We start from the raw sequence: 24,862 nt of genomic DNA, 5'->3' as shown, positions 1-24,862 counted from the left end.
GGAAGGAAGGAAGGAAGGAAGGAAAGAAAGAAAGAAAGAAAGAAAGAAAGAAAGGGAGGGAGGGAGGGAAAGAAAGATCTTTTTGATCTTTCTTACAAGGAACTAGTTTGGTAATATCAGGTACCTAATTTTGCTTGTTTGTATTATTTAATCTTGTTAGCAAGAAAATAGCATCATTATGTTTTTCAAGATTTAGATAACTATATTTTCGTCTAGGGCTGAAATAGTGTTCTTGGTAATAATAGAATAAGTGTCATGATTTATAAGAGCTCAGCCTTAACATATTCTCTTTTATGCCATTCTTTGCTGAGCCACATTATTATGTCTTTGGTTAAGAACCTTTAGTTCTTAATTCGCATGGTTCAGCCATTCTACAATAATACCACAGCATATTCTCACCAGCTCTTATGTGCTGAATTCTAAAATTGTCAAGGTTTGATTTATGATTTCTCATACTACACAGCCCTGAGTGCATCTGTTCCACGGATTTCAATGGGATATATTCACTTGCAAGCATGCTTAGTATCCCCACTGAACTTTGATCTGTCTCATCTGAAATAAATCTTATTGAAATAAAATCTGTTTTTATGTTTGAAAATCCAAAAATCCAATCAAAATGTTGCAGCAGGGGCAGCATTTCCTACTACAATATATAGTAAAATAAAATGCAGCTCTTTTTGTAGTTGCTCTTTTTTATACGTATTGTAAATTCAAATATTCACGCTCACTATTTTACTTATTTGTCTTGTAATTTAAGTAGTTTTTCTCCCCATGTTGATTTCAGCAGCTTATTTCAAACTAAATGTAAAATACGTGCAAGAATTAAAATGCTACAGATTGTGCAATTTTCTTTGATTCTTGGTTGTGTTTATACAGTTTCATATCTAGGTCTTCAGTTTCACAAGTATTTATTGTGCTTTAAATTCTGTTCTGTTCTCCATAGAAGTTGGGTTCATCCATTATGAAAAGCCCAGATACTTTTTTGGGGCTTAGTGTATAAAATGAACAGCTTTTTGAATCTATGGTTTATTACTGGCTTACTTTTTACATTCCATCCTGCATATTGTACTAAATGATAAAGCAAATACACAGGCAAACCTATCAGCGTGCTCTTGCCAGAAAAGCACATGATTAATGAGTTGTTTGTGTCTTGATTAGCCAGTCTTAGCATTATATGCAGATGTAAAATCTTAGATTCATTCATTGGAAAAACATCAGAGAATGAAGAGGTCAAGCTACATGTTTGTCTTCTGGTTTCTTTCAGGTTGATAAAGTCAGAGCATTTGGTTTAAATATCATGTTAAGCTTGTCTACGTAAATCTTGTTAACTGCACTTTCTTCAAGTACTAGGAACAATTGAATTTATTGTTAAGCCAATCTTACATTTCAGTGTAATATGCAAATTCAGTGTAGATCTGTAAGTTAATGTTTAAAGTTTAAAGTTTAATAACATTTATATGCCGCCCAATCCTGTAGGACTCCGAGCGGCCAACAATACAAATAAATCAAAAGGAAGAGAAGGAAAGAAAAGATAGATTTAAAAACACACCATGTACTCCATTCCAAATGGGGCTGGACCATATTTTGGGGTCAACAGCCCCAGGCCTGCCGGAACAGCCAGGCTTTAGTGGCTTTACGGAAGGCCGAGAGAGTGAGAAGGGTCCGGATCTCTGTGGGGAGATCATTCCACAGGGCCGGAGCAGCTACAGAAAAAGACCTCCCCCGAGTAGTCGCCAACCGGCATTGCCTGGTCGACGGTACCCAAAGGAGGCCCAATCTGTGAAATCTTATAGGTTGTTGGGAGGTATGTGGCAGGAGGCGGTCCCGTAGGTATCCAGGTCCTAAGCCATGTAGGGCTTTAAAGGTAATGACCAGCACCTTGAAGCGCATTCAGAGACCGATGGGAAGCCAGTGCAGCTCGCGGAGGATAGGTGTAACATGGGTGTACCTAGGTATACCCGATATCGCTCACGCAGCTGCATTCTGGACCAATTGTAGTCTCCGAACACTCTTCAGGGGCAGCCCCAAGTAAAGCGCATTACAGTAATCAAGCCTAGAGGTGACGAGAGCATGAGTGACCATTTGAAGTGCTTCCCGGTCCAGGTAGGGCTGCAACTGGTGCACCAGGTGAACCTGGGCAAAAGCCCCCCTGGTCACAGCCGACAGATGGTATTCTAATGTCAGCTGAGGATCCAGGAGGACACCCAAGTTGCGGACCCTCTCTGAGGGGCGAAGGGTTTCACCCACCACCACCCCCGGCTAAGAGATGGAATATCTGGTCCGTTCTTAGGGGGCAGCATCAACAGCCACTTGGTCTTGTCTGGATTGAGTGCCAGCTTGTTTACTCCCATCCAGACCCTAAAAGCCTCCAGGCACTGGCACATCACTTCTACCGCTTCGCTGAGTTGGCACGGGGCGGACAGATACAACTAGTATCGTCCGCATATTGGTGATATTTGATTCCGTGCCGACGAATGATCTCACCCAGGGGCTTCATGTAGATGTTAAATAGGACAGGAGACAGGACCGAGCCCTGAGGCACCCCATATTTTAGGGGCCTAGGGGTCAACCTCTGTCCTCCAACCAAACCGACTGCGACCTATCTGAGAGGTAAGAGGAGAACCACCGTAACACGGTGCCTCCCACTCCCACCTCTCCCAGTCGTCACAGAAGGATACCATGGTCGATGGTATCGAAGGCCGCTGAGAGGTCAAGAAGCACCAGGATAGAGGAATGTCCTCTATCCCTGGCCCGCCAGAGATCATCGGTCAGTGCGACCAAAGCAGTTTCAGTGGAGTAACCAGGCCTGAAACCTGACTGAAAGGGATCTAGATAATCAGCTTCATCCAAGGTCCGTCGGAGCTGAAAGGCTACCACCTTCTCAACAACCTTCCCTACAAAAGGGAGGTTGGAGACTGGATGGTAGTTGTTAAGAATAGCTGGATCTAGAGAAGGCTTCTTAAGGAGGGGTCTTACCACCATGTCCTTTAGGGGCAGCGGGAAAGATCCCTCCTGTAGAGAAGTATTAACAATCCTCTGGAGCCAGCCTCGTGTGACCTCCCTGCTGGTTGAAACCAGCCAGGAGGGACACAGGTCCAGTAAACAGGTGGAGGTACTTACAGCTCCCATGGCCTTGTCCACTTCCTCAGGAGTAGCAAGCTGGAACTCGCTCCAAGAAATCCGATCAAGGCCCACTCTCGGCATCTCAGCAGGTACTGTCCAAGTGGAGTCCAGGTCCGTCCGAATCTGAGCGACTTTGTCCGACAGAAACTGAACAAATTCCTCGGCTCTTCCCTGCAAGGGTTCACCCGCATCCCTCCCTTTCAGGAGGGAGCGGGTTATCCTAAACAGGGCGGCCGAGCGTGATTCTGAGGACACAATGAGAGCGGAGAAATGCGAACATTTAGCCGCCCGAATCGCCACTAGATAAGTCATGTGCAAGCAGAAATGCATGGTTTCTTTATGATTTCTTGGGTAATTTCTTGCTTCATTTATGTCCTGGATCTCAAATAGGTTTATATAAGGACAAATCAAGAGAAGCTAAAACAAGGAAAACGTACTGCATTTATACAAATCTGGCCTTCTGTAACCTTGCTCATATCTATAAGATGTATTAGTTTCTCTAAATCTGAACAGGTCATAACTAAAGCAAAGAATAACACAGTCCATTAATGCAAGAACTGAGAAGCTAAGACATAATTTTTCTCCTTAGAATGAAAGGTGGCAGGATTCAATTGTGACTGCATATTGCATTGGGATTTTATGTTTGTGTGAATTTTGCCACTATAGTTTGTAAATATGTTTTTATTTAGCTTATTGTATTATTCAAAACAAGTATGAATTATTCAATAAATCATATTATTCAAACTATGTCTTATACAATGTATGTCTCATTCTAAGACTGGTTCTGCATCAGTCTACCTTGAAGGAATAAAGTATGCCTGAGGATGGATAATGATCATTCTTTACCAAAACCATCGCCACATAGCCTCATAATCATTCTAAGATTTTATTTGCTTTAATAATGGTTTATAAAATAAGCTGAAATTTATTGGGTTCATACATTATGGTTGATGGTTTATAAATCAATGGCTGAATGTACAAAGTCAATAGGAAACAAATTAATGCAAACCTCATCCATAATATTATAATCCTAATTGTTTCATGGTTAAAGCTCATTGTGAGTCTTAACATCATAATGTTGAAAGATCTTTTTTCATTATTGAGCTCAGTCTGTTGCCTAATTTATAAAGGGAAAGACTCCTTCAGATTTAACTGAACTCCCGATAACCACATGAATGTGTCCAAAGCTGGATTTTTTTTGGTCAACAGTATAAAAGTACAGTACTAGGAATAGGAGCACGAAGTACTCTATAGAAGCAGTTATTTATTGCTTTCTTCCAGGATTCTTCCTTCTTTCTTCTTTTTTTATGTTTTTTACTTGTCAATTTAGTTTACAATATGGAATTTCAGGGTGGTGTCTCACTTGAATATTGCCTGTCAAGCACTGCTTAGGTTTTTTGAGATCAGTCAATATTCACTGGGTGCTAACAGCCTTTGCTTAGTGTAGTAATCCATAACTGGCAAGCCAGTTCTTAGCTTCTCTTTGAATGTACAAAGCAAGGAGAACCTATCACTTCCCACGAGAAAGTGAGAGAGAGAGGGAGAGAGGAAGGTAGGAAGGGAGGGAGAGAGAGAGAGAGAGATGCGGTTATAGATATAGATATAGGTACAGATAGATAAACAGAACAAAAAGAAAAAAGGGAAGACAGAATAAAAATCAATAAAAACATTAAGAAACCACTTTTCAAGTATATCCTTTCTTCCCATTGAACCTCAAATATAAATCAATATATTTGTAAGCATTAGGTTTCTAATTTCTTGTCTGGTCCTTTTATCTATTTTTTCTTTAGAAATTGTATTTAAATGTCTTAAGCATGCTTTGCTATGTAACATACACTATATATGAGAGCTATTTTTAGTTGAATTTGTTCCGATTCTGTTGTGAATGTATACTGCTAGTTTTTTTTGCTATTGCTGTGTATTCTCCATGTTTAGTATTTGGTTTAGTTATTGAGCTACTCTGAACATTGTTTTCTTACTAAGTTTTTCCTAACATGAACTTGAGCTAATATACTTAATATAAGAAAGGTGCAGCAATTAACACTGCTTTTTAAAAAGAACAGTATTTTTCAATTGTTTATCTGTATGAAGTCTGCCTATCTTAAGTTCCTATTATACAAAAGGTATTACCTTCTAAGACAACCTGTATACAATACATTAGTGGCCAATGTTACATTGCTCCTAATGACAAAATTAGAGCTGTGTTAAGCCTATGAAAAAAGACCCCCAAATCCCAAATGAATAAAATCATTATTAAGACCCAATGAAAAATTACAAAAATTATGCATAAACTTTCATGTTCCTCAAATCTCCAATCCAAAACTTAACCCAGATTCTTCAGACATAGATTTGTAATTCAGAGTCAGACTCGATTATTAGAATGAATGCATTAATCAGGGGGGAATAATGTTGGTGAAATCTCATCTAACCTTCCATAATAATAACATACATACACAAATAGCTGACAGCCACATCTCTGAAACACTATTAAATCTGAAATAAATGTTTATCTAGAATTCAAATAAATAGCTGCTTTTTGGTTTTATTTTTTTTTAATATTTATCAGTCTCTCTTTTATTCCATACTTCTGGTTAAAAGACTATTCTATGTCATGCTAAACAAATGCATTCCCCTTTTTTAAAGTACTGTCTAGTTTCAGTTCTATGCTAGATAATCCTTTGGGGACTATTTTTATTTATATCTCTTCTCAACCTAGTCTAATATTGGCAACTCCAGCTGCAGTCTTGCATACTGGAAAGAGAGACTAGGGCAGGAATGTATCATCATATTGTGGTGTTTTTTTAAATAAATCACATTAGTTGTTTTCCATTCTTATTTGTCATTCAATTTTTATTTCATTTCTAGATTAATTAATCTACTGATTAATTGTCCTAATAAGAAAATTCTCCTTAGTTCTAGGTTGGTTCTCTCCTTGATTAGTTACTAAAAGTTGGCTTCCTGTTTTGGGACTATATTTCATTAAGAATCTTTGCAATTACCTTCAGCTAAAAAACTAACTTCCCAATACTTTTATATTCCTCTGTATATCATTTTAATTTTGACCATAAAGGTTAATAAAATGCTGGCTGGAAAAGAGACTTGGATGTTTAAAATTAAATTGTTCCTTTATTCATTGTGCTTAGTGTTTGTAGTGACTTTTTTTTTTACTCTTAATTTATTATTTGTGTTCTGTACTCACAATGAAGGCTGGCTTATCTTTTATCAAATCTACTGCTTCAACACTGATACTTATATTTCATTCATCCAGGCTGAAACACCATATTATATACATATTCTATCTTATGAAATGGTCACGTTTTCCATTGATTCTGGCTTTGTGCCAGCCAAGGAGACATTTCCAAAATGCTAAATACCACTCCAGTCAGTGGCCAATACACAAAATAGGATTGACATTCTCGTGGCATCTATAATTAAGTGAGTAACATTAGAAAGAGAGAATGATAGCAATATATAGATAATGGCTGAGTAATCTTCAGCATCTTCAAAAATGATCTAGATGAGCAGATAGAAGTGGAATTCATCAAATTTGCAGATGGCACCAAACTGGGGGGAATAACTAACATTTAGAAGATAGACTCAAGATTCAGAAGCATCTTGTCACTGTGTTCTGGTCACCACAATGCAAAAAAGATATTGAGACCCTAGAAAGAGTGCAGAGAAAAACAAAAAGATAAGGGGTCTAGAACTGTGGTGAAATTCAAAAATTTTCCCTACTGGTTCTGTGGGCATGGCTTGGTGGTCAGGTGACCAGGTGGGGGAGGCTTCATGGTCATGTGACTGGGTGGGCATGGCTGCACAACTGACTCACATACAATGTATAAGCAGCTGGACTTCACACAAAATATCCCCTGCAACAAGCAGGAACCTCACAGAAAATCAGACACAGCTGATTGTCGCATAGCTGATCAGTAATTTAAAAAATGCTTTTTAAAGTTTTTTAAAAACTTCCAACACAGCACAGCTGATTATCGCACAGATGATCATCGCAACTTAAAAAAAACTTTCTAAAGTGTTTTTTTTTTTTTGCTACCGGTTCAGGTGAACAGGTAATTAAAAAATTCAAAAAAATATTTTTTTTAAGTTCTCGTCAGAACTTTATTTTATTTATTTAAGTATTTTTTTTACTACCGGTTCAGTCAAACCAGCCCGAACCAGTAGCATTTCACCTCTGGTCTGGAAGCTGAACCATATGATGAAAAATTGAGGGAAGTAGGTATGCCTAATTTACTAAAAAGAGGGGTGATATGATAGCAGTGTTTTAGTACTTGTGGGGTTATCACAGGGAAGAGGGAGTTGACCTATCCAAAGCACCTGAGGACTAGACAAGAAGTAGTGGGTGAAAAATAATTAAAGACAGCTCCAATCTAGAACTTAGGATAAATTTCCTGACATTGAGAACAATTAATCAGTGGAATGGCTTACCTCCTGAAGTCGTGGCTGCTCATCACTGGAGATTTTCAAGAAGAGATCAGATACCCAATTGTCCAGGTCTCATGCTTGAGCAAGGGTTTTGAGTAGAACACCTACAAAGTCTCTTCCAATCCTATTATGCTATGTTTTATGTTCTATCTATTTGATTTACTGAGAAATTTACTAATTGAGAGGGACAAATGAATGGGAAAAGGGACAGTGGGTTGAAAAAAAACACCACAATATATTCAGCATGTTTACGTTTTGATTTCATTGTACATTTTTTGTTTTCCTTTTTGGCAGCTCTGATTCTTACAGTGACATCCACTGTTGTGATAAGCCAAACTACATTTGAGATAACTTGCTTTTTAATCAAACAACACAACAATGCTTCAAGAAATTGGAATTCTTCAGCTTCTCTCAAGGTAAAGGAAAATTAAAGTATAAAAATGTTGAATAGGACCAAAGTCCCATCTGTGCCACAGAATAGCATCTTCCTGTTTATGTTCTCCATCACATTATACTGAAGACAGTGTGTCTCTGTTATGGAATATAATATAACATTCTCTACTATTTTTTTACAGTGTGAAACAAGTTTAAGCTCCACTTAAAGCTACCTGGTGGGCATTGCAAGGAATGCCTGTAATTAATGAATTGAAATCTTGCATGATTTAATTACAGACAATCCTTCCTGTTTTCATGCATGTTGGACTTACCACCATCCAGTTTCACTAATCCTGGGTTCTAGCATTATGAGCAAAGGATATGTCTTCTTCCTCTCCACTTTCTCCATAGAGTACACATCTTCCTCACCCACTCAGTCAGTTATTCAGTAAGCTAAAGAGTCTCAACTTTCAATTTTTCTTCATTGTGAAGATCATCCAGTCCTTCAATATTGTCATTGCCTGTTTCTTCACCTTTCCCAGGTGAAATACAATCCTCAACCTACAATTGAGCCCAAAATTTCCATTACTAAGCAAGGCAGTTGTTAAATAAGTTTTGCCCCATTTTACAACCTTTTTTCCCCACAGTTGCTAAGCAAATCACTGCAGCTCTCCCATTGACTTTGCTTGTCAGAAGCCTGCTGAGAAGATTACAAATGGTATCACATGACCTCAGGACAGTGCAATGGGGCCATGATATGACAGTGTCATAAATACATACCAGTTGCCAAGCACCTGAATTTTGATCCTGTGACCACGGGAATACTATAATGGTCATAAATAGGCAATAAGTCACCTTTTTAATGCCACTGTAACTTCAAACAGCCACTAAACAAATAGTTGTAAATCAAGTTGTAATCAGAATTTGTTTGCATTGTTCCATTGGATGTGGACTCTACCCTCTTGAGGCTTGGGTAGATAAATGCTGTTTTAAAATGTCTTAGGTGACATCTTCTTCTGTCACCAGCTTTTCTCTGTGTCTTCTGGCTTCCAAACCCACCAAAGCAATTTTAATTCCACAAATATCAGCTCCATACAAAGACCATTTGCCACCAGTAGATTCTGTTCCATCTGGTGGCCTTTCTGGCTGGCACATGGCTTTGACACAGAAGATGTTGAGACAAATGATTAATGGGTTGCCACCCAGAGAGGCAATTGCCGCCGTGCTAACTCTTGATTCTTAACCAATGACTCTCCTCTCATGGTAATTGGTGTAATGAACAAATATTCAAATTGTCAGGCTTTACAACCTGGGTTTGGGAGTGAATCAGAGGTGGGTTGCTGCAGGTTCAGCCTGGATCGCCTGAACTGGTAGTCGCGGCAGCGGGAGGCTCCTCCCACCTGCCTGGATGCTTCTGCGCATGTGCAAAAGCTTCTGCGCATGCACATAAGTGTCGCACAGCAGTGCGCGCAGAAGCACACCTGAACTAGTAGTAAAAAGATTAGCAACTCATCTCTGGAGTGAATCCTAGGCTTCCTGATCTTTCACGACTTACTCTGCAGTTTGATTTGGCTAAAAACTTTTGGGCAAGGCTCAGTTAGATTTGAATCTTTACTACAGACAAGGATGAAGTCATACACAATAGTTGATTGCCCATTGCTAATGCAAAAGTTTCAGAAATATGTACACACTCAAGATTTTAACCATTGCCTTCCCTTCCAAGTGAATTGATACTTGGTGGGATGTTTGATAGCTTTGAAGCCAGAAGAGTTGTACATTTACATAAGGACCATCTATGCTATGGCTTGAGATCTACTAATCCTTACCTCATCTCTTTCAAAAGACTTATTTCTTTGCTAACTTATAAATAATGTTTTTGCATTTTCCCTTACCCATTGCCTTTCACTGCTCTTTTTCTGTGAATGTGAGCTCAAACAATGATGGATGTTGCTACTACCTGTCAAAGTATTATAAAACTGGATGTCAAGGTTTTATTTTATCTTTATAATAAGGGATTTCATTCTCCTCCAGGTCTTTAATTCTCTGAGCCTGAACTGGTTTTATAATCAGGCAGCTGTCTGGAGTGCTGACCTGTGAAGTATAAGCGTAGTTTATGAGGTCCCATCATAAGCTACGCATTCAATTATTTTTTCAACAATTGAAACAAGTCCCAAAAATAGTTCATCTTAACTGTAAAGCTAACATTTTTTCATCTTTTCTCCGCTGACAGCTGTTCTGTTTCCATACTCTCTTGTGGTCTTCTGAGCAATCTTCATCTTCCCTTTTTCAAACATGTGGTATTCCACTGTTAATACTTATTGCCTCCTTTTGTTTCCTGATTTCCATGTACTATGCTTAAAATTTTGAAGTGAGGTTTTTGGCTACATGTGCGAACCTTCAAGTCACTGTTGACTGTGGCTGCTAAACAACTTAAACAATGCCATTTTCTTGGCAAAGTTTTGAAAGAGGTTTCCTGAAGCCAGTTCCCCAACCTGGCTTCAGGACTAAAATTCACCAGCTACTGTTTTTTTTAAAAGGTGCCTTAATCACTCCAGCAAACTGTCTCTCTATATTGTCTAAACCACTTTCTACTTGTGATATTATCCAGGGGTGAAATGCTACCAGTTTGAACTGGTTCGCCTGAACTGGTAGTAAAAAATGCTACCGGTTCACTTGAACCGATAGTAAAAAAAAAGTTACTGGTTTGGACAAACTGGTATTTCCGACTTATCAGGTGTGATGCGCGATTTATATTAGCTAGACTCATCGGATTTCCTGCTTTCTAGCTAATCTAAATCGCGTGCCACAGTGGATTCCTCCCTGCCATCCAGCTTCAAAATGTTCTTTTTTTAGCACTGCGCAAGTGTTCACTCGGTAGCAGACTTATCAAACCGGTAGCAGACTTTGGAGGATTTCACCACTGATATCATCCCCTCATAATATATTTTTTCATGTCTCTGAGGAATATCCCCAACTTATTCTCTCCGAGCACTCCAAAGATGCTTTATTCCTAAAGGCAGTGGTTCCCAAACTTGGCAACTTTAAGACTTGTGGACTTCAACTCCCAGAATTCTCCAGCCAGCAGAGCAGAGCTGGCTGGAGAATTCTGGGAGTTGAAGTCCACAAGTCTTAAAGTTGCCAAATTTGGGAACCACTGCCTAAAGGCAACTCGTTTTTTTTCTTTTTATATATATTTTCTTTTTTAGAAAATGTTTAGCTTTTTGGATGAGCAACGAAATATTTTCTAAGGAAAAAAAACCCTAAGAAAGTCCAGTTGCCTTTTGGAAAAAGTACCTTTGGGAGTCTCTCCATTCGGTACCTTAGCTATGATCTAAAATGGATAAATGTTTGTGAGAACAAAAGTGCTGTTTGACTTCATCCTCCCTAAATTTATGTTCTTTTCCTCTTGTTTGCTGAAAATAAAGCCGCATGGTCTACTTAGTCACAGTAGTTCAGGAAATCATAAATCTTATATCTTAAAATTTATGCTATATTAAGATTTTCTCTCCCTCCTCAAACTCTTTAGTTTGTGCAAAAGACTTTGCTTCTTTTCCATGCCAAAATAGAAATTATAACTTCCTTTTTTTTTCTTTCCACATTTCTGTCATATTTCAGGTGTTTCTTTTCCTAAACTCTTTCAGTCTTTTGTTCTTTCTTGCTGTCATACTTTGCTAAGTATCTATCCTAATGCCCTGACTTGGCTCTTCTATATATCTCCCTTTTCCGTATTGCCATTTTCTTCATCATTATCTCTGATATCTGCTGTGTAATCAGTATTTTTGGTCACTCTAGACTCTTTGTTCATATTAGTAGTAGGTTTAGTAGCATATTTATATCATGTAGTCAAAGACATATCATTGCAAGGCACTACTGCATATTAAGACATATCAATGAGGAATCTGATTTAACTTTGGTATGCTCAACCCTTTTCTTAATGGGTACCATAAATGGCTTTGACTGACACTTTGTCAGCTATGCTTCCAAGATGAATAGAATTCAAGCAAAATCAAAATTTTACTTACTTTAATTAAAATGTAAATTAGAACACTCCTATGCATGTAATGTGATTACTGTTCCCTATTTATTTAATATTGTCCTTTTTCTGTCACATTATAAATTACAATTTAGTGACAAATTTTCATGAAGCTTTGAGAACAGGGATATGCAGTCAGGGGAGGCAGGGGAGACAGAGCCTCACCACTGTCATCATGAAAAGAAAAAAAATGTAAAAGGAAAAAGGCAAGAGCTGAGGTCAGGCTGAGCTAGTTGCTGCCAGAGTCACCGTGGATGACTCTGCTTAACTGTTTAAAAAAGCCTCTAAAAAGCGCCCTCTACAGGACGAGGCAGGAGAATGACGTGCCTCATCTAGTCTGACTAGGCATTTTATGATAACTCGAGCAGAGTGAAGCAAGGGTTAAAAGCCTAAAAATTCCTGACATAGGTGAGGCATATCGTTCTCCTGCCTCCTCCTGTAGAGGGTGCTTTTTAGAGGCTTTTTTAAACAGTTAAGCAGAGTTATCACGGTGACTCTGGCAGCAACTAGCTCAGCCTGACCTCAGCTCTTGGCTTTTTCCTTTTACATTTTTTTTTCTTTTCATGATGACAAACAAGAGCAGACTTGAAATCCCCTCTGAAACAGCTGGAAAATGTACGTGTGGGTCAGAGGGCGGGGGAGGAATGCAAACATAATCCTCAAGTGTAGATCCCTCCCCAAGTGTAGTTTGATTGCAGGCAGAGCCACGTTGCCTTTTCAAACACACACACACACACACACACACAGCTGAATAAAACTTGTGTTTGTTTGAGAGAGAGTGAGTGAGAGAGGGAAGGGGGTAGGAGAGATAGTCCAATCCAACTTCTCTGTGTGCGTGTGTCTGTTTGAGAGGGGGGGAGGGAGAAAGGGAGGAAGGAGGGGGAGGGAGAAGAAAAAGAATGAAGGAAACTTTTTCGCAAAGGAGAAAAGCAAATGCTGTTGCTTTAAAACGGAACTGAGCATGCCTGGCTGTGGAATTCTGGGAGTTGAAGTCCACAAGTCTAAAAAAATTTGAAACTCACCACTATATCAGTGCCTCACCAGCCATAAACCTCACCGCACGTCACTGTTTGAGAAGGATTCCTAGCTTTGCAAGGGTAGAGGGGTGTCGAAGTGTGTTTGGACTCTGGGCTAACTATAGTGCATCTCTAATTTCAATACTAATTTTGCCTTTTGACTTACTCATTTAAATTGCTTTGATTTACTATCAGTAGTGGGCAGACAGTAGTTTGGATGACTGAATGTAACTATTACAACAAGGTTTTCCTTTCATGCAAAATCAGGTTGTAAATTAATAATAAAAGTATGTTGGTAACTGAATGAATAATGTGTTTTTTTAAAGTCAAACCAATGTATCAACCAAGCCAGAAACATTTTCATTCCATCATTTAAATCACTTTGATATCTATCAACTCCATACTGCCCCAAACTGAAAGGAAGTAAAGCTACAGTCATTTCATAATTCTTATTCCAAGACACAGTGAGATTGTGCCTTACATATTCATTTTTGCAAACTATGGCAAACATACGGAAAAAAAATCCCTTAGGAAGGTTCAATTTAACAGGCATAACGTGATAGACAGCAGTCTTTCGAAACATGAAGATTAAGGACTGGCTGTTTTTCAGGCCTAGTATGCTTGTAATGGGAATATTGTATTCAACAAATGCAGGAGATATTTTTGATGGAAAAATATATCTAGTTTAAAATTGGAATAATTTGATTTGTTTGCATATTCCAATAAATTAAGCATATGAAATTACTTTGTACAAATTCAAATTCTACTTCAAAATGTCTTCTCCAAGGGTTTCCTCTCATAGTATTCACCACAAAAGATATCCTCAACCTTCATTGCTTAATCAAATTGTGTAACCTCTCTATCTCTTTCAGTGACTGAGCAGGAAGGACAAAGAGAGATAGGGAAGGACCTCATTTATTTGGGAAAGATAGAAGGAAATACTACCTTTATTGGTGGTAGCTTCTCAGATCTCTTACAGAGAACTGTATGCAAATTATCTTTCAATGTTGTTTCTCTAAAAGCAAGATAGATGTTAAATAGTGCAACAGAGTAAACATATATTTTCTATCTCTTACAAAGCAGATGCAAGATAATGTTGAAGACCTCCAGTGTTCCTTGAATAATCAAAACACCAAGAATGCCTACAAAACCACCAAGGTTGTAGAAGTTGGTGTGCTTGAAAATGTCAGGTTAATAGCAATATTAAACATTTCGGAGAACATCATCTGCCATAGGGTTTTTAAAGAGATCCAAACCAAATGTAACTCCTCTCTGGATTTGGAGAACCGGTAAGTAAACAAACAAAAACACATTAAAAATACGAAGAGCAAAAAGTAATATTTGTTCCTCTTCACATGAGCCTGTGTCAAAACCTCAAATGAACAATTGCAACACATGAATCCCCTTCTTAGTAATTCAAATTTTTAAAGATGTGAATAACTGGATGGTTGCTTGTCTCTCTTGAAGTAACACTACTTACCAACATTCTCTTGCATCACACCCTTTAACCTATAGCTCCAATATTCAGCACTTAGCATTTGTCCTCATTAACTTTTCATAATATCTTTCCTGTACTTGTCCTAATTCATTCTTACGGAGTATTGAGTATTGAAGGCAGAGTATTATGCTTCATCCGTGAGTGAGAATTAGGGAGGTGTCCCTAATTGCCTATTCAAACAACTGACTCACCTTTAATTCCTATTAGATTAGGCAGAATTGAAGAACAGGAAAGCTTTGGATTCCCATGGACCCAAATCCTCACCTAATCTTTCAATGCTACCTTCTAATTCCCAGGTTTCATATACATCTTTCCTTCTCTGACATCAAAGCTCCATGGCTGGAAGAACGTTTCAGAAGCTTAATGGAAGAAATTAGAAGTCAAATTTCCCTCTCCAGAATTCTGGATGTTTTCCCAATCAATACATTTTTTTTTATTGGGAGCCATCCACGGTTAGTTAGAACAGTGGTCCCCAACCCCCGGTCCGCGGCCCGGTGCCGGGCCGTGGAGTACCTGGCACCGGGCCGCGCAGCCATGATCGCTGCAGCTGGGCGCCGTGGCTCTTCTGCTGCGCCAGCCGCTCCTCTTCCAGCCGCTCGCCCAGCGCGCAAAGCTCCCGGCAGCGGCGCCACAGCTCCTCGAGGCGCCGGCGGCTCTCCTGGTTCTGCGCGCGCAGCTTGCGCAGGTCCTGTTGGCCCAGGCGGCCCCCTTCCAGCTCCTGCAGCGCCCGCAACTCGGCCTCGTATCGCTCCAGGCTCTGCGCGCAGCTCCAGCTCAGCACCAGCGCGTAGTCGGAGGCCAGCTGCCGCTTCTCGGAGCGCCCGGCCCGGAGGACGCGCGGGGCAGACAGCAGCGCGGCCGGCCGCTGCTTGCGCGCTTCCTGCAGCCCTTCGTGCTCGGCCAGGAGCTGCTCCAGCAGCGCCTCCAGAGCGGCGCAGTCGGCCCACAGCCCCTCCAGCTGCTGCTGCCACCGGGCCAGCTCGGGCTCCAGGCGGCGGAGACGCAGCTCTCCAAGTTGCGCGCTCAGCCTCTCCAAGCTCTCCAACTCGTGGCGCAGCGCGTCCCGCTCCAGCTCGCCTTGAGGTGATCTCAAAAAATAAGCTAGGTTGGATATGACTGGGATAAGATTTCCAGATGTTGACTTGGCTCAAGTCACCGGTTCCTTTTTCTTGCTGAATGAAAACTCCTGCATCATGGTTGTATGTAGGATGTATTTAGAAAAATTCAAGATGGGAACCATCTTGGTTTTTATGTGATGCAAATAAAAGAATAAATAGGCTTTTAATTTCATAGTCATGGCTATTACCTTGACATTTTCGATGTCACTCTGACACCCCTGTCCCAGATAATTTGGTGAATGGACAGAGAGGCTACCAGCTAGTAGTAGGCTGGCTTGAATGCACTTACTAAGAAAGGATTCACAGTGAATTCAATGAATAACATTTTTGGGTGATCATCAATCTGATGGGAGCTATATATCTATTGCAGCATTTACCTGCAAATTTAAAGGAAGTCCAGAAAGCGATTGCAATCTATTTGGCATATATTTACAAATACATATTGAAAATAATGCAACATCTAACATTTTATGATATATAAATGAAATATATATGATATATAAACAATCAATGTGTCGTCGCGAACAACGCCCCCCCCCACCCCTGCGCGCGCTCAGCGGGCCACGGTAAAATTACCACAGGCTGACTGGTCCGCGGCGATAAAAAGGTTGGGGACCACTGAGTTAGAAGATAGATGCTATATGTTATAAGTAACAAGTAATGCCTTTTAACTATAACGTTATGCCATTTAGCCTATTGCTGTATTAAAAGTGATGTTGGTAGATAGGAATAGAGAGGATCAAATTTATCTCTCAGACAGCTATTTTCACTGGTTGAATCTGGATCAGTTGCTAGATAAAATGGAAAGGAAGGGAAGAGAGGGAGAAGCGGCAACTACATTGCTATTAGCTCTGCCAGTAGACTGCAAATAAAATCAGAAACTTGAAATGAGTTAAGGAATGCGATGTCCATACTCTGACAAACCACCTGGAGTTATCTGCTAAAATTCACAGGTTTAATTGACCCATTCTAACCTGCAGTTAGAACCACACTGCTTATATTAGTCTACCAGTCTTTCTAAATGAAATATGTAATGAAGTTGCATATTGAAGCTAAAAGTATGATCTCTTCCTCTTCTTGGAATGAGCAAGAGACCACTATCATTTGGAACTGTAGAGATTTCAAGAACTTCCAGAGAAGTGTAAGTAGAGAAGAACCGTCATTGTGGCTAACCTAATTCTGTAGGTGATTAATGAAATGGTTTTTCTGGTCCATATGCAAGGTTTTGTTTCCTTTTTGCTTGTTGTCATCTTGGCGTAGTTCCACACCCTGAAACTTTTTTTCATAATTATTTCATAAAGGAAGTCTTGTTTTCTGTCTCAACAGGCATATCATTTCAGTGGAGTTCCCAAGAATCAAAGAAACCCAAGAGGGAAATCACACACTGTTAATTACAACTGAAACCAGTAACTACACTATAGTATTTACGTTGTATATAAGGAGTAAGTATGACACATGGAGGTTTCGTATCTTATTTTACAATGAGCACGCCGCCCCAGTTAATATTTTAAGTACAAACCTTTAAAAAGTATTTAAAGCTATTTATTTAATACTACATGCATTAAATAAAATGTGTCATGATTATCATGTTATTGCTGGAGACTTCATTTAAAGCAGATTTTCCTCCTACCTTAATTATATATAAACTTTAATTTATTTCAGAATAATGACATGTAATAATTAACAAAGAACAAGCTGTCAATTGCTGTGGTATTCTAATATTATTTTTATTGCTATTTATAAATACAGAATGTGTAGATTTATAAGGTATTGTATATTAATTGTACTAAGAATAGTTAAAATAATAATAGCAGGTAGCAAAGATCAGAATTAAATATATAGTTAATGTTGATAAATAAGGAAGTTAATATGGCTTGTAAAATGTATTGATTTTGTTCAAGCTCAACAAATGGATGATAATTAAGTTTATATAAAAGTTGTTTATCAATTTTCATTGATAACTTTCAAAATGTATTGCAGCCAAATGTACTTTCTTTATAGTTATGAATATCCTTATTTTTGTTTTTAATTATTAGGCATTTTGCTTTAGGAAGTTGTTATATAACAGCCCTGGTGGTACAGTGATTACAGTAGAATGCAGTATTGCAGGGTAATTCTGCTGACTGCCAGCAGTTCAGCAGTTCGAGTTTCATTGGCTCAAGGTTGACTTAGCCTTCCATCCTTCCAAGGTTGGTAAAATGAGGACCCAGATTGTTGGGAGCAATAGGCTGACTCTGTAAACTGCTTAGAGAGGGCTGTAAAGTACTGTGAAGTGGTATATGTCTAAGTGCAATTGCTATATAATTACAGGTATATTCCTCCTTTTAAAAAAATAGAACCCATACAGCTAACCTTCTGAAAGGATGCCTGTAAATTGCCTCTCCTTTGAAAAGCTATCCAGTCCAAAGGTCCTACTGAAAGTGTTTCTTATTGTATAATCATCCTTCATCATTCATGAAATTTTATCACTACATTTGCAAATGTCTTTTTCTACTCTTCGTTCATGTTTTCTTTCTTGAGGATAAAGGCAGACTTCAACAGTAACTTTGGACTACTAGCATTTAGGTGCTATCAGCCTGAAAGCCCTTCCAGGTCAAATTTAAAGAAAATAAAAGAGAACAAAGACTTTGAAGTTCCCCATCAATTACAGTTAGCTCCTGTGCAGGAGATTGAACAGGGAGACATATCTGTCACTTGCATATATGAATATATGGGGTATGAATATAAATATTTTTTGTAATTATAATAACTGAATATTACAGGCGGATAGTGGATTTGTCAATGGATAAGAAAAGTCTGCCTCATTTTACAGACAGAAAAGCAAAATTTAGCTGTGTTTAAGGAAATTAACTCATACTGATCTGATAATAACAACAGCAACATTAAAAAAGAGAATTTCCATGGTGTTTTACAGATAATAAGTTAGAGTGTAGGTCTTTGAACCCTTATTGAGGGTGCAATATAGCAAGAGATTAATTGCGGTTTCAATAGTCCCTTGACGCAGGGACATAATCTTAGCTCATATGGGACTTTTCAATCAACTCTCCAAAACTGCTGTGTGAGGAGCATTGAAGCGTGTTAACATAAGTGCTTTTTGGCATTTAGAAACAGTTAACTGGTGTATCTCACTGGTTCATAAATGGAACTTGACTTGCTCTTAAAATGTTCTTAGAGTAGAATAGGTTGATTTTGTTGGGTTTCCAGGTCTTTGATAGGTTGATTAAATGCATGAGTGCACACTCAGAATCCATGTTTAGGAATACCTCAGTGGAGAAGCCAGGAGATTAAAACTTTTGTGAGATTGGTCTGTACCATATTGATTTGTAATTGTCCTCAATAAGAAGAAAAGAACTCAAACCTGTGGGAAAGAAGATTAACTTCAACCAATGTGCTATGGTACAGGTCCATGTACCTGTTTCAATTCAAGATAGTCCTGCCTATTTGGAGTTCGAGGGCATACTAGGATATACCCCATAGATTGGACTCTTTCAAGAAGAGTAAAGAAAGTTTAAAGTCCTAGCTATGCACCAAAAAGTACTGGTGCCCAAACCTGTTCTTGCTCATAGTCTTCTCCATCAAAATGGCATATATCTGTGATGGCGAACCTCTGTCATGCGTGCCACAGGTGACACACAGAGCTCTCTCTGTGGGCATGCATGCTGTCGCCAGCTGTTCTTCCAGGTTCTGTGTCGAGCATGGTGAGCCCGCAAGTTGGTCTGGTATGCGTGCACATTAGCCAACTGCTCACTTCGAGGCTGCAGTCCGTGCATGCATGAAACCCAGAAGAGCAGCTGGCGATGGCACGCATGCATACATACATGTGTACACGCACTCCAGCTTCGGCACTCAGTGCCAAAAAGGTTAACCATGATCACTGGCATATGTTATCTCTCTATTTAATCACAATAATTGTATTGTATATTGTATTTAATGGATTTATAGGCCACCCAATTCCAGAGTACCTTATTTCTACATTTTGGTCTCTACATATCAAGGGCATTCCCTTTGGCATGGGGTGCATTAAAGCATGAGCTTTTCTTGATAATACATAAAGGCATTGCCTAGATGTCAATGACTAACATTCAAAGGAGAGATCAATGGGTAGAAATGAGGAATTTTGAAACTTGAAAATGTTTTGGATGCTGTGCTCTTGAATGATTTGTCCTTTTTTTTCCTATTTATAATCCACCTTCCATGTTTGTTCCATTATTGTGGGATATTTATCCACTCTCCTCACTACTTTAGAGCTAGAGCAGTTTCAACTTTCTTAAAGAAAATCTCTGAAATGCTTTGAGTCCATTCATGTTTCCCTAAAGCCATGATGGCAAATCTATGGCGCACGTGCCACAGGTGGCACATGGAGCCATATCTGCTGAGATGCGAGCCATCAGGTCCAGAGTACATGTGTGCGCCAGCCAGCTGATTTTCAGCCTTCCAGAGGGCTGGGGGAGGCCGTTTCCACCCTCCCCAGCTCCAGGAAAACCCCTGGAGCCTGGGGAGAGTGAAAAACGGGCCTAACTTCTGCCCCTCCCCCAGAAGAAATTTCCTCCAGGGACCTCCCCCGGCCCTCCAAAGGAAACACATGGAGTCAAGTAGTGTGGCGCATGTGCGGGGAGCTTGTGGCGGATTGTGCATGCATGCACATATGAGGGAGCGCTTTGCATTATGGGTGCTTGCATGCATGCTATTGCGTGCACACCCTCACATTTTTGGCACCCAACAACAAAAAGTTTAGCCATCACTGCCCTAAGGTTTAAAGTATCAATCTGACATGACAGTAGCGCTGGGACACTTTTAAGCCTCCTGGAATAACAGGATTGACTGGTTGTTCTCTGAATGAGCTGTGATCTGTCAAGAAGAGTTTCTGATTCCCAAAAGTTTGACTGCAACAGTGCCGAAAGCTACCATGCCACTTAAATTAGGCTGATAACACGAAGATAACCGAGAGTGGGGCTGCTGTGTGAGTGAACTCTGTACGGAAAGCAAAAGAACAACTTGTGGTTCCTAATTCTAAACATAGGTTTTGCCCTCCACGCCCCTGTTTTGTACTTGACAAATTGCTGCCAACTTGTATAAAAATAGTAGCTCATGGAACTTTAATGTCTTCGAAGTCTTTGAAATGAGGCTATTTAAAAATAATTACCAACTTTCCCCTTTTTAAAAAGTATAAGAGAGTCAGAAATTATATTTTTAAGAATTGGGGAGCAAATGGCTAATGTTGAAGCTCTAGAAGAGTTGCCCACCTAGAGGGCAACGTCAAGCTGCCGTCGGTTGATTTCAAAAACCTAAACAAGCTTGGGCCTTGTTAGAATTGAAAACCATCAAAAAATCTCAGGGGGATGAAAAGCAATGCAAAGTTTTTTTATACGGTTGTCAAAAGAAACCTACAAGCTCATGAACTCGCTAGGAATTGAACTGAACTTGAGACTTTAGCTTTTGCATGAGAAATTATTGCTGCTCAAAACTGACATTTTTCGTGGCCTTTCCAGTTTTTACACTACTCAGAACACAAGGGAACACGAACTACTAATAACCAGAGCAGGACTCCGTGCACAAAACAGCCCAAAACATGAAATAAAGATATATAGATAAATAAAGATAAAGTTACAAATTTGTTGAAATCAGACCACATGAAGTTGACTCCAAGGGCCATGAGTAATGCAATGCAGGAGTTCTATCAAGAAGAGGATTTTTCTGTTAAAGAGTTTGGCGGAACAGATTGCACTAGCTGAAAAACTAGCATCACATAATCATTGTATGATTTAGATAACTGAGATGGGATTTTGGGGGGAAAGGTGCATGCATGGATTTTCTTCATCTAAGCCTCAACTCCGCCCAACTTTTCAAGGCATTATTTTAAACCAAAATATTAACCCAGATAAAGTAACTATAAAAACCATACAATTTGCTTTCAGTAATCAAATATGTGCTCTAAGACTCTCTCAGATCTGTTGCAACAGCAACTTCCACAATTCCTGCACAGCATAGCAGTTGGCCGTCTAATTCACAGTTTGAGGAAGTTTGCTGAAATAAGAATTAGGATATAGTAATAACCTTATACAGTTCTGTTTTTGATACAAATAATTGGACTAAATGTTCAACACCAAAGTTCAATTCTCATACATGGACCCGCGCACATGTGCACACCCACCCACCCACACTCTCAAATGATAAACTGAGATGAATGCCCTTTTTTGCAACATGCCTAGGCACTTTGATTCAGCTTTGGACAAGCTGGCAAATAAAGGAAGCTATTCTGCTAATTAGTTTTCAATGAATTTCATTTGGAAATCATGGCTCCTAGTTAAGAGTTTGGCTTGGAAGATAACGTCACTCTATCACTCAGTACCTTGATTTTTTTCCCCCGATTGCAACAAGCCCTACAATTTTTATTCAAAAGCTTCCTGGCTTCTTTAGTTACTCAGAAGGTTATTTAATCAAATATAGTTTGTACTGTAGCCTATATACAGTATTTATTCATATTTTATTAAAGGTGTACTTGCATGACTAAACATAGCCAATTATCTCCATTCCAAAAAATTATCTGTACCCACCCACCCCCACTCCAAGCATGGCCAGTAATTATTTAGAAAATGCCTCTAGCATTGATGAAGGAAAGAACTTAATGTTAAATACTAATTTGCCTAATGTTGTATTTTTTTAGCCAGTGTCAAGATGAAGTTTTGTTATCATTTCAATTCAGAGTTCTCATTTTTTTTCATAGCAGTGCTAATTTTTTGATTTTTATTTTAAAAAATATATTGTGCTGGCTTGCATAAAAAAAAGATTCATGAAAATAATGTAAAAGTGCAAAAACAATATAGATTAGGTAAATTGAACTGTAAGTATACATATCAGAAGACTTAACTGGACACCAAAATAGGTACATGTTATAATGCAAATTGATTGGGGAAACTCAGATTTTTATAAATGAATAAATGAACTTGACAGTCTCAAAGAAATGAAAGAAGTTAAATAAATAAATAATCAAACAAACAAACACATATACACACATGCATGCATACACAGTACATATATGCATTGGGAATGGTAACACAAGAAAAGTTTGGATCAGGAATTAATGGATGCTGAATTAATTAACTAAAACTAACTAATTAACTAAATTAACTAAATGGAGGATCAAGAACCTAGCATGAAACCTAGCATGAAATAAATATTTTTGTGATTTGAGAGAGAATAAATGGTGGTAGAGAATAAATGAGATTTGAATCACAAAACAATACACACAGAAAGTCATAGTTGGATGGAACTGATGAGATCCACAAAAAGTGAAAGCTGAGAAGTCGAAGTAACAAAAGGCAATTTATGAGGAAGTGTAGGGACATGATGGAAGCAAAGATAGCAATAGCACTTAGACTTATATACTGTTCCATAGTCCTTTACAGCACTCTCTGAGTGGTTTACAAATGTCACCCCCCAAATATTGCCCCCAACAATCTGGGACCTCGTGTTACTGACCACGGAAGGATGGAAGGCTGAGTCAACCAGTCAGGATCGAACTTCAGACTATGGACAGAGTTAGCCCGCAGTACTATTTTTAGAATTGAATTATTGCATTCTAACCACCAGGGCTTCTAGATGTTTTACAAAGATAGAAAAATATTAAGAAACAACCAAGAGAATTGGTCACTAGACTGAGATGAGCAACTATAGAAATTTCATTATGTATATTAGCAGAGACAAAATATTTGCATACTTTTTGTTAATATCAACATTTTAAAAAAAGCTAGTATTCATATGCAAAATGCATACATACCTAAAAAGTACTAAAAAAAAACACCCCACTATATGCATCATTTTCAATAGGAAGCCCAGAAAAGCCATATTTTATAAAACATGGAGATGAAAGTGTGAGATGCATATCAGAAGGACATCCTACACCAGTTCTTGAATGGTTACCTTGCCAGGTTCCTGATGACAAGTATGTGGCTCCAAACTATTGTCTTTTTTTTCCCTTTTCTTTTCTGGGACTCTCAATGTTTGTATTATTTATGTATATTTGTCCCTCTTCCCACTGAGAGAAGATGCCCATAGAAGAAAATATTTGTAGCTCAGTGTTGAACTGTGGGCTCCTTGAGGGCTCTCTGAGCTTGGTTTGCTTGCAAAGGCTTCAGTACCCAACCAGGTTACATCATCAGTACTAGAAGGGAGTGGGATTTGCTTTCTGTTTATATATAAGTGGTTTGGTCTGACAGTGTTGGCATGATTGTTCCTGGTGGTTCCTTGATTAGGCTGTTGTTTACTGTTTGTCTGAGATGGTAGTTCTTTGATTGAGATATTTTTCTAAAAGAAGATGGCATGTAGCAAATTGACAGAATGCTATGGTAAATGCTATGAACTTATTTATATGGAACTTATTTCCGATAACTTCCATATTCATCCATTGAAAGTGCAAAATGATCTTCCTGCCCTCAAGTTTCTTGCTATGTCTAATGGCTATGAGAGCTGTAGGCAATATCACTCTTTTAGGGGAAAAAATCTCATTGTTTCTAGAATGTAAGAAACCTAGGAATTAAGTTTCAGAGAATGTTTGAACCAACTTCCCCTTATATTTGGTTATACATTTAAATGCCCAGACAACACCTGCTTTAGATTTTGGGTAGCACAGCCTAGATTACAAGAATTTGTAGTTGTTCTGAGCTGCCACTGAAACCTGTCAAACAACTAAGAGTCTTTAGTAGTCAAATAAGGATTGATATAGTGGACTGAGATCTTTGGTTTTTATTTACTGTATATACTCAAGTATAAGCCGAGTTTTTCAGCCCACTTTTTGGGCTGAAAAAAGCCGCCTCGGCTTATACTCGAGTCAGTGAAAAATTTGCCCGAAATGGAGGAGAAAAGGGGGCGGGGCCATGCCGCTGGGTGACGCTTGGGAATGGCCTGGCGCCCCTGTGAGTTTCCCCTCCCTCTGTGTCAGTTTGCCGCGCAGCGCGCACCGCACCATCCCCCCTCCTCACGTTCTAATGTAATGCAGGGCTGTCTTACGATTCCCCTTCCTCCCCCTCCTGCCGCTCTGCAACGATGTCCCACCTCCTCCTTGTTATGGCAAGCAGCCACATAACAATGTCCCAGAGCTAGTTTACTGTTTTTCTTTGAAATAAATATTCAAAAACATTATTGGTATCTATTTTTATTTTTGAAATTTACTGGTAGCTGCTGCATTTCCCACCCTAGGCTTATACTCGAGTCAATAACTTTCCCAGTTTTTTTGTGGTAAAATTAGGTGCCTCGGCTTATA

General features: G+C 39.1%; 1 protein-coding gene across 1 annotated transcript in view; it reads left to right on the top strand.

The window, feature by feature from the left end:
• Positions 1–24,862, top strand: part of FLT3 (fms related receptor tyrosine kinase 3) — a 66,515-nt gene that overhangs the window by 853 nt on the left and 40,800 nt on the right. The window contains exons 2-5 of the mRNA XM_032219939.1: positions 7,858–7,979; positions 14,071–14,276; positions 16,930–17,045; positions 23,431–23,545. Coding sequence (XP_032075830.1) covers positions 7,858–7,979; positions 14,071–14,276; positions 16,930–17,045; positions 23,431–23,545 — 559 coding nt within the window. The remainder of the gene's footprint in view (positions 1–7,857; positions 7,980–14,070; positions 14,277–16,929; positions 17,046–23,430; positions 23,546–24,862) is intronic.

This window comes from Thamnophis elegans, chromosome 6 (genome assembly GCF_009769535.1).
Source record: "Thamnophis elegans isolate rThaEle1 chromosome 6, rThaEle1.pri, whole genome shotgun sequence".
Lineage (NCBI taxonomy): Eukaryota > Metazoa > Chordata > Lepidosauria > Squamata > Colubridae > Thamnophis > Thamnophis elegans.
This window is presented reverse-complemented; position numbering and strand designations above follow the sequence as displayed.